Raw genomic sequence first — 10,608 nt, forward strand, 5'->3', positions numbered from 1 at the left:
ATAATGAAAACCCATCTCTACCTCAAAACATCCTAGTGAAATGAGGAGCAGAAGGTAGAGAGCAACCTCACTTAACTATCTCAGATATAACCAACTCAAGATGGTTGTACAGCAAAAAAACCAATAAAAATTTCAAAGCAATTATCCTCCAATTAAAAATAAATTTTAATAAAAATTTTAAAGTATCTCAGTAAAAGCTGGAAAACAATAATAATTTTTATCATTTGTATCTCAAGTATTTTTTCATTCTTGAGTCTCTGACTCCACAAAGTCATCTGCTTCCAACCTATACTGCTACGTAACAAACCACCAGAAAGTCTAACAGATTAAAACAACAACCATTTTATTTATTCGTAATTTTGCAGTCTGGGCGGGGCTCAGCTGACTGGTTCCTCTGCTCATCTCAGGACAGTCAGTTTTGAAGCTGGATTCAACAAGCAAGATGATGAGAGGCTGAACTCAGCTTAGGCGACTGAGTTATAACTCTTCAAATACATAAGTCTAACAGGAGAAAAACTCGGTCGTACTAACCAAATGCTTCGACCCTAATAGAACAATTCACTGATGAGAGTTCTAAGGTAAAAAATATGGTTATTCTTTCGTATGTTTCATATTGCTATTTCACATGCAACCAGGTGCTTACTCCAAACACGTCTGCATGTCATTAGGATCGCCAAAGATCAGGAAATCAAGGAAGATTTTTTTTGCTAGGCTCCCCTAGAACACTTTAGAACCAAACCACACAAACTTCACCACTGACAATCAACTATGTTGTTACTAATGTAAATGGGTTACATACACTGAGGTGTAAAGACTAAAAGTGATTCAGTCTAAAAAGACATAAGAAATCATTTTAAAACCACCTAGTAATTCATCTCATTTAGGGAGACCTACTAATAAAACCGTGGTCATCAGAAATGTAAAATAAAAAGACCACTATGACAACATTCACAAGTTTGCGTAATAAAAAAAAATTTCTAATGGTTTTGTAATAACATTATTATATATTTTTTTTATATATACACAGCTTCTAGGAAGTTGCTCTGGTTGTTTTTCATGTGTTATTCATAATAAAAAACATTCTATAGCGATTTCTACCGATTAAGTTTTTTGTATTTTCTCTTTATCAGGGAGAGCTGTGTAGAAGGGCACTCTTGATCGCCCGCCTCCCCCTGACATAACTACTACCTTATTTTTGACACCATGGTGGTTTTGGAGTGAGTCTGGTACCTCATCACATGTCAGCCAATAATATTCAATGACATCACAATAACACCTGATGACCACTAATGACAGTAGCCGTAACACTAATAGCAAATTCTTATAATACCACCTGAGGCTAGCATTTCCTGTGTGCCAGACACGGTCTGAACTCTACACACATATAAACTCACAACAATCCTCAACTAGATGTGGTAGGAAGACCACTTTGCAAATGAGGCAACAAAGGCACAGAAAAGTTACTTCCCAACTACAAATAGTTAACAAGTAGCAGAACCTGGATTTACATTCAGGTGATCTTAGTTCTAGAATCAGTAATATCCCAAGATCTTACTTTTCTCATTTCTAAAAAGAGATTATGATTTTAAACTTATTGGCTTTTTAAATATTGCACAGATGTACACATGAAAGTATATGTATTAATATTCACTACGTAGTCTTCCAAATCATCTTCTGTACAGGAAATATACACACAGTTGGAGTTTTGTATGCTTTTTACCAAACAGAGTTTGTAATACACTTACTGCTTTGCAACTCCTGAGAAAATTTTTCCTCAAGTCAACAAATGTATCCCAGATACACTCCCATTTTGGTACCCACAGGTCAACCTCTCTGTCCTGACAAAAGCTATATGATGTATGATCCCGCAATCCCACTCTGGGACATGTATCTGGAAGAAACTAACTTGGAAAGATACATGCACCCCAGTGTTCGCAGCAGCACTGTTTACAGTAAGCAAAGCACGGAAGCACCTAAATGTCCAACAAATGAGTGGGTAACGACGATGGGGCATATACACAGTGGACTACTACTCAGCCATAAAAAGGAACAAAATAAAGCCATTTGCAGTAACATGGACAGACACACAGATGATCATACTAAGTGAAGTAAGCCAGGGGTATCACGATTACACGTCAATGTGGAATCTGAAAAAATAATATAAATGAACTTTTTTAAAAAACAGACAGACTCACAGACATAGAAAACAAATTTATGGTTACCAAAGGGAATGGGGGGGAGGGTGACAAATTAGAGGTTTGGGATAAAATGTACATACTACTACGTATGAAATAAAAAATTACATCACATTGTTATGTAATATATACATAACAATGTATAAGTAAACAAGGATCTAGAACTATATTCAGTATTTTTAACAGCCTATAACAAAAAAAGAATCTAAAAAAGTATACACACAGACATAACTAAACCATTCTGCTGTACACCTGAAACTCTACAACACTGTAAATTAATTATACTTCAATTTAAAAGAAAAACGTGTTCAGAACAGAACCGCGTGGTAGTTCATGGAGGGGCGTTTTTCTCGCCGATCTTCCTCCGCTAGCTTTCGACCTTCCCTCTGCTGTCCTGAGCATGTCTGCATGTATATGCTGGCCCATTTCTACCGGGAATATATTCTGATCTCATTCCTCATCTTTATAGGCTTTCTTGACCTTTTCCCCCCATCTCCTAAGGGTAAGGGAGCATTCTAAGCCTTTTACTATTTTCCACACATGCTCCATAGTCTCAGTGATCTCAAGTAAATCACATTAGGGACTGACTCCCAGGTGGCTCAGTGGTAAAGAATCACCTGCAGATGCAGGAGACAAGGGTCGATCCCTGGGTCGGGAAGATCCCCTGAAGGAGAAAATAGCTACCCACTCCAGTATTCCTGCCTGGAAAACCCCATGGACAGAGGAGTTTGGCAGACTACAGTCCATGGATCACAAAGAGTCAGACACAACTGAATACACACACATCCTCATCTAACTCCTAAACTCCACTCCCAAATCCTCCAATACTCTAGACATTTATTTCTTGTAGACATCTATGCCAGACATCATCAAGTATCAGAGTGCCTATATTCAACTGTAAGATGGACGCAGAATACAGAATAATATAATAATAGCCATTCTTGTCCTCAGGAAGACTACAGACATCCACTTTTAAAACTTTCAATTTAAAAATAAATAGTCCACGCATAACGCAGAGGTGAAAAACTCGTCCACTGGTGGTCTACAGATTAAACCTAGCCCACAAGGTATAGTTCCAAATAGCATTTTTGATCTTAATTGAAAATACTTAAAAGTTAAGAGATTTCACATGAAGATACAAGTTTTCAGCCTTTGTTGAAAAACCAGAGTATCTAGCAACATCTCACAGTCTCACGTGGCAGCCATCAGCCAGGAATGTCTCTCAGCGTCTCCTAAGCAAGGCACAAAGACCCCTAGGACTCTTCAGACTGTTTTTACTCACCATTTTCTCCCCAACTTAAGGCCTCAAAGATGTCAGCTGTCATTCAGGAGCTTACAAGCTGCATGCAACTCATTTAAATTACCTACTTGGTCCCTGCAAACAGTTTATAATGCCTGGACTATAAAGCCCAAACTCATTAGCCCTGCAATTCAAGGACCATCACAGGTTGGCCCCAAACCCCACATTAAGCCTCTGTTCCAGTCACACCCCACCAAGAAAGCACCTTTTACACTTCTCTCAAGAATTTTATTCACTCTGCTGCCCCAGAACACCCTCTCAACTTTCTTCTCACTCAGTTTAGCTAAATGTTATTGACTCTCCAAGGTATAATTCATGCTCTGCTTCCTCCACATTTCTGGGGACCCTTTGGGCCACAGTAAGCCTTCTTCCAGATTTGACTGTCCCTCCCAGCATACATTTGGCACTTACATGCTCTATGAATAAGGTGTCACATGAAAGATCTAAAAAGTTACAGAAAAGCATTTCTCGGACTTAAACAGTTGCCACATTTGTGCCATACATAGTTACCGCTATTACAAAAGTAATAGCAGAAGCAAAGTCAAACAATTTTCCTGTCTTTTACATGAAGCTTTTTCTAGAGAAAGTGCAGAAAGAGCTGTGTCATTCCTCCTTCTCTTAACCTGTGTTCTTAAATCCTCTAAATTCTGCAGATGGAGAGACTGACATTGCCAATTACAAATTCAAGATTAATCTTTCTACTGAATATTCACACTAACCACAAGTATACATTTATATGCAGGCCATCACCAAACAGAAGGGGAAAAAAAAATCATCCCTATTTCACTCCACAACTTTTAAACTTACACTGCCAAGAAGTTCTGAAAATAAACACTGCAGCACAAACATGATACAAAAATGTTAAAATAAAGGAGGAAAGGATTAATCTGCTTGTTGAAATTTAAAGACGGGCCAAAGCTATTTTTTTTATAAAAGAGAAGGAGGGAGGATGGGAGGGACACACATACAGAGAGACTGGAAGTTTATTCTGTATCAGCTAAAAATTATGTTCAGTCCAAATGTCTCATAGATTAAAAAGTATGTCGAATGCCGTCAAGGGTTTCACGCACCTCCTCACCAGGTGAGAGCATCTGAAGTTTTCTATAACTAAAAACTGATTGTTTCAACTTTGGAAGGTCGATGAAGTTTCATTGAAGCCCCTCAGTCATAATCACAAATGCCTCAAGAATATAAGGTTGGACAATCGGTCTCTGCCCAGAGGAAATCTGACTCTGGGCTGGGGAATAAATAATATGCAGTTCCGCAAAAAGGTGAAGGAGGAGGAGAGGTTAGAGGAGTGTGTCTTGTCACCCTGCAAAGTGACCACAAATCTGACGTGGCAGAATTAACTGACAATAGGAAAATGTACTAAACCACTGTTTGTAAAATGAGAAAGCAAATTGTTTTAATACTTTTAAATTTACGTGGAAATCCATGTTGACCAAGTTTACATATTAATAATCATATTATATCCAATATAATTTGTATTTTAGCCTGAAAATGCATTCTGAAAGACCAGAGATTCCATGAAGACGACCAACAGTAGGGCAACAGCAAACAACCCACCTCAGAGATTAGAGAGGCTGCCATTCCAGGATCAGCTCTTCAGGTAAATTAAAGCATCTCAGTGCCCAGTAAGTGCTAGAGACCAGTAACTACTGCAAATTCCCACATATCTAATTTCATGAAAAGTAGGAAAAAGAATAACTATCATAAAAGTTACAAATTTGCATCATCTCAAAAAGCACAAACAGTAGTGTTATCCCTCAACTATAAATTGCTGTTTTATGAAATTGTATATATTATAATGCAATGCAGTTTTTTGTTTGTTTTTGTTCTGCTGATTTCAAGTTCACAGCCACAGAAACGAGAACTCTGAGGGCCGGGGGAAATGTGCTTACAGACACGGGAGAGCAACAGCCCCGGGCAGCACCGCCATGTTTGCTGGTCCCTTGGAAGACATCACTGGTTCTGCCTCCCTTTTTTCTGCAATAATGCTCGAGGTGACTTTCTAGTAACACTAACTGACCTCTGAAAAGAAACCTGGTTCTGGGTGTAAGGAGTTTATTCAGAAAAGGTCAAGGATAGAGCCTCAGAAATCCTATTCCCGCCACCTGCTGTTTCTGCGCCATCCCCATACCCACCCCCACCCCCACGCTGAACATCAACTTTACTAACTTGGTAAGAAACAGGGTGGAATGCTTCCTTGGCTTCCCAACAGAGTAATGCAAATATATATTCTCAGGAAGAAAAGAAACAACCAAAGATTCAGGAAGAGTTTCCTTAACCTTAACAAAAATAACTCCAGGCACTGGTAGTGCCTGCCCAGCAGCAGGAGCTTCTCCACCAATGGGAAGACCTGCACCTCTGATAACGACCAAGTGTCAGACAGTCCTTACTGCGAAAAAGAACTTCTAGACATGTGCAAACTTGACCGTTCTACTTAGTATTTCCCTATTTTCATACCCACTTTTCAAACTCTGCCTCTAAGATTAATAGCTTCAGTTCAAATTTCTTGATTTTAGGTTGCAAACATATATATTTTTTTAACTTATTTAGCTGCATTGGGATTTAGTTGCAGTGTGCAAACTCTTAGTCTGGCACGTGGGATCTAGTTCCTTGGCCTGGGATCGAACCTGGGCCCCCTGCCCTGGAAGCTCTGAGTCTCAGCCACTGGGCCACTAGGGAAGTTCCGTATACATAATTTTAAAATAACAGTTACTGTAAAATCAGTAACCGCATATGCTTTTCAAATGTGATCAAAACATAAAAATGATCTAACACTATAAAAGAAATGTTTAATTATTAAATACTTTAAAGTCGAAAGAATGTGTATTTATAGTCCATAGTTAGCTTTTTCTTTTAATCCAAAACAAATACACCAACCTACTTTTAAAAAATACTGCCATAAGGCATCTTCTCTAGGGTAAAACAACCCACTTACTGATCATCTAAATAACACTGACAACTTAAACACTTATCTCCATTACATTCCACAAAGATACTAATTTTCATTTCTGAGGTAATTATTTGCATTTCCACATAATTTTAACATTTACAAACCTAATTTACATTTGTTACACATCAGTTTCACTTTCAGGGTCTGCAATATCCAGCTAACTACACGGTCTTTTCTGCATGTATCTTAATACAGTATGGATTTACACAATTGAAAACCCCTCTCCTTGTCTCCCATTTCAGATATTGGCTTCCATTTATGTATTTCCAAAACAACTGGAAATTCTATTTCCTTCTTCAAAAGACACACCTAATTTTAAAGAATTCACTAAAAAGTTTGAAGCCATCCAAATTACCACTAGACTTCATTACCTGTAAGGACTACCGTACCAGCTTCCAAAATCTAAAAAAAAAAACTCTCAAGATTTAGAATTGTTACAAACATCTTCCAAAGTGTTGAGATTTTCATATTGAAGTATTACTGTTATTCTGTAGAAAGTTTTAATCTCTCAAAGGGCTACCTTCTCCTTCATAATATAAGCGATAAAAATTAAAATAATAGTGACAATACCCTAAACCAACCTTTCCCCTGGTGTACTCCAGGAGCTGCACTAATACAAATGAGTTCATTGCGATTTCAGGGGAAGTGTACACGTACACAGACACACACACACTTACATGTGTAGGGGTGAGAACAATACTGATAGGTCTACTCTTTCTAGAGTAAAAATTTAAAAACAAGTCTAAAACACAATAATCCAAAATTAATGTTCACAAAGAATGAAACAGTGGAAATGGGAAGTAATGAAGTTAAAACCCTACTGTGGCTTCCTATGTATTGCTTTAAAGGATACCAAAAAAGTGGCAAAGAAGTTTAAAATTACTTAAACCTGCACCTTCCTTCTCCAGATTTGTTAATACTGGAGCAACAATGGCATTTTGTATCAGACACTACAACGTGAGTGATATAGTAACCTCCAACTTCATATCACAAAGGAGCAAAAGCAATACTGTATACATCCTGTACTTGTTTCCCTCGCGATTTGTCACAGCTAGGTAAGAGCTGGCCATAAAATATGGAGGCAAGCCGAAGGCCCTGAGTCGCTTTCACGGTATAAGCACAGCAAAGCAAGAAGGAGCACATACCCAGTCCAGGGCTTCATGGGGCTCCCACAACCCCTGCTCTCTGCCTGGGTTCACACTACTGTCTTCACTATCACCAAACGTTAACAACGCTATTGCTAAATGAATGCACCCCATCCAAAGCAAAAAAAAAAGCCAAACTAGAACAAAAACCCAGAGAATCCGTAAGTGAGCTACTCTCCGCGGCGTCCGCTGCACCCTTGCACTAGCAGGAGACGACCATATAATGAAATGAGTAAGCACCCAAGCCATTCTACAACTCCGAGGGCGGCCGCGGACCTGCTCGGCACCCTCGAGAGCCACGAGTGCTCTGCGCCTCCCCGGTACGAAACGGCTTTCTGGATTCCACGGGCAAAGTTGTCCGAGAACCACACTCCAAAAAGGCATTTCTAACAATCGAAAACCGGCGCTGCCCAGCCCCGGGGTGCCGGCTCCGAAGCACCCAAGAGCCGCTCCGGCCCCGCTCACAGCTCGGAGGCGGCTCCTCGAGGCGAGTTCGGTCGCGGTTTCCATCCGTCCGGAGCTGCACCAACGTGCTCCCCACGCTCGGCCGGCGGTTGGGAGCGACGTTTCCAAAAACTTGGCGCTCGCGGTCCCCGCGCGGCCACCACACGGAGTTTGAGCGGCTCGGGCAGGGCGGTGCGGGCCGGGCGGGGGAGGGGAGCGGCCGTGAGACTTCCCGACGCGCCGGTGAAGCCCCGGAGCCCGGGGCTGGCGGGGGTGGGGAGGCGAGGAAAGTTAAAGCCGCGGCCGGCTGACAGAAGCAGCCCGGCTCCGGCCGCTGCTCGCCGCCCGCCGGCCGGCCCGGGGGACCAGCTGGCCCCGGCGTTTTGACAGCTCGGCGAGCGCCCGGGGGGCGCCGAACGCGAGGCCGGCCCCGCGACTCCCCAGCTGCGCCTCGGGCTGGGATAGCCAACGAGCCGGCGAGGCCCAGCGGCGGCTACGAGAAATTTCTCCAAACACAGAAGCCCCAGAAACCGCGGCACCGGGGCCCAAACTAAAAAAAAAGTAAAGTGTGGCGGCGGCGCGGGCCGTCGGGGGCCCGGCGGCGGAGGGCGGTGCGGGGCGCCCGCGGGAGGCCGGGCGCCGGCGCGCGGGGCGCGGGGCGGGCGCGCGGGGCGGGCGGGCGCCCCCGGGGCCCGAAGCCGCGCGGCCGGCGGGGCCCCACCCCCACCCCGCGGAGGCGGCCGGGGGCGCGCGGGGGCGGCGGGGCCCGGGGCGCGCCGGTGACAGCTCCGGGCCGGCCGCCGCCGCCGCTGGCTCCCGGCCTGGCTCCCTCACACTCAACTTACTTCTTTCTGGCTCTCTGGAAAGGGGAAGCGCCATCTTTGCGAGGCCGGCCCCGAGGTCTTTTGTCTGCGGCTGCGGGGCTCGGGGCCGGGGCTCCGGGCTCCTCGGGGGGTGGTGGCGGCGGCTGCGGCTGCTCCGCGCTCTTGTCCTCCTCCGACGACATCCTAGTCACCAGGAAAGACACATGGATCCTGGTCCTCCTCCTGGGGGGCTCCTCCCGCCGCCGCCGCCGCCGCCGCCGCCGCTGCTGCTCGGGTTCCTCCTCCCCGGCTCAGCCTCTCGCATTTCCCGCAGCCCCGGGAGCAGCAGCAGCAGCAGCAGGTACCGGGAGAGGCGGCAACATGGAGCGAGCAGGACACGCACTCACACACATACGCGCGGGCGCGCGCACCTCGGCGCGCAGGGGCCGGGCGGGGGGCGGCGGGCGGGGCGGCGGGAGGGAGGGAGGGGCCGGGCCGGGCCGGGCCGGGGCGGGGAGCGCGGGCGGGGCCGGCGCGCGGGCGCCGGGCGGTGCGGGAGCGGGCGCGGGCGGCGCCGGGCGGGGCGGGGCCCCTGAGGGGTAGGGGTGGGGGCAGGGGTGGGGGCAGGGGCGGGGGGGCGGCCGGCCCCGGGGGTCTCCGCCCGCGCCCCTCCCCCAGGCCGCCCGCGGCGGGGAGGAGAAAGGGGCCGCGGCTCGGGGAGCGGCGGCCCCGCGGGCGGGCGGGGGTCGCGCCCCCCGCCGGCGGCCCCTCCCCTGCGCGAGCCGCGTCAGGCGGGGCGGCGGCGGCGGCGAAGTTTTGACAGCTGCTCCAGTTGTTGTTGTGGGTTCCGGGCTGCGCGAGAGCGCCGGCCCCTCAGCGCCCGCGCCCGCCCTCCGGGGCTGGGGAGGAGGAAGTTTTGCGGGTGTGCATGTACCACACACACACGCACACACAGACACACACACACTCGACCGGGGCCGTCGCGCGAGGGCCGCCGCCGGGTCTGCCCCGACCGCCCCCGCACCTCAGCCCTCTCAAACTCGCCGCCGGTCTCGCCCACACACGGCCGCCGCGACGCCCCCGCCCCCTCCCCTTCCCCCACCCCGCCGGCCCCCGCCGCCCCCCGCGCGCCGCCGCCGCCGCTGCCACTCACGGGGGGGCTCGCTCCGCGCATGCGCCGCCCGCGGACGCGCCGCCGCCGCTGACCTCACCGCCCCTCCCCCGCCCCCGCTCCCTCCTCCTCTGACGCGGCGGCCCCGGCTGCGCCGCGGCTCCGGCTCCGGCCCCGGCCCCGGGAGAACGCCAAACTGCGGAGGAGAGAGTCCGGGATCGGGGTCCCGGGGAGCGCGCGGAGGCAGGGCGAGGACGGGGGCAGGGCCGCGTCCCCGCTCCGGAGGCGCTCGGCCCCCCCCACTCCCCCACACAGCCGCGGACGGGAGGGCGGGTGGGTGCGAGATGGTCGCGCCCCGGCGCGCGGCCGGCCCGGGCTCCCCCCTTCGGCGCCCCCGCCCCACCCTCGGCGGGGCGCGGGGGGACCGGCCCGGAGGGACTGCGCCGGGCGCACGTTCAGCGTTCTTTCGTTTTTTTTAATACGCGTCTGTGGAGAGAAAGAAATGGAGTGCAACTTCGTTCTAATCCTATTCCAGGGGTGCTTTCGTTATTGCCACGTCGTTTTCAAAATGATCCTGAAAGGGTTTATAAAGCTGTCAGACAAAAAGATGGCATTCTGAGGAATAAAAAGGCTGAAAGACATAATAAACCA

The 10,608-nt window shown here is 48.1% G+C and overlaps 1 protein-coding gene across 1 annotated transcript in view; it reads right to left on the minus strand.

The window, feature by feature from the left end:
- The window catches only part of KMT2C (lysine methyltransferase 2C), a 257,369-nt gene extending 248,320 nt beyond the window's left edge, over positions 1–9,049 (minus strand). The window contains exon 1 of the mRNA XM_068973381.1: positions 8,889–9,049. Coding sequence (XP_068829482.1) covers positions 8,889–9,049 — 161 coding nt within the window. The remainder of the gene's footprint in view (positions 1–8,888) is intronic.
- Between the last annotated feature and the right edge of the window lie 1,559 nt (positions 9,050–10,608).

The sequence above is a fragment of the Capricornis sumatraensis genome, chromosome 5 (assembly GCF_032405125.1).
Source record: "Capricornis sumatraensis isolate serow.1 chromosome 5, serow.2, whole genome shotgun sequence".
NCBI classification, from domain to species: Eukaryota; Metazoa; Chordata; class Mammalia; order Artiodactyla; family Bovidae; genus Capricornis; species Capricornis sumatraensis.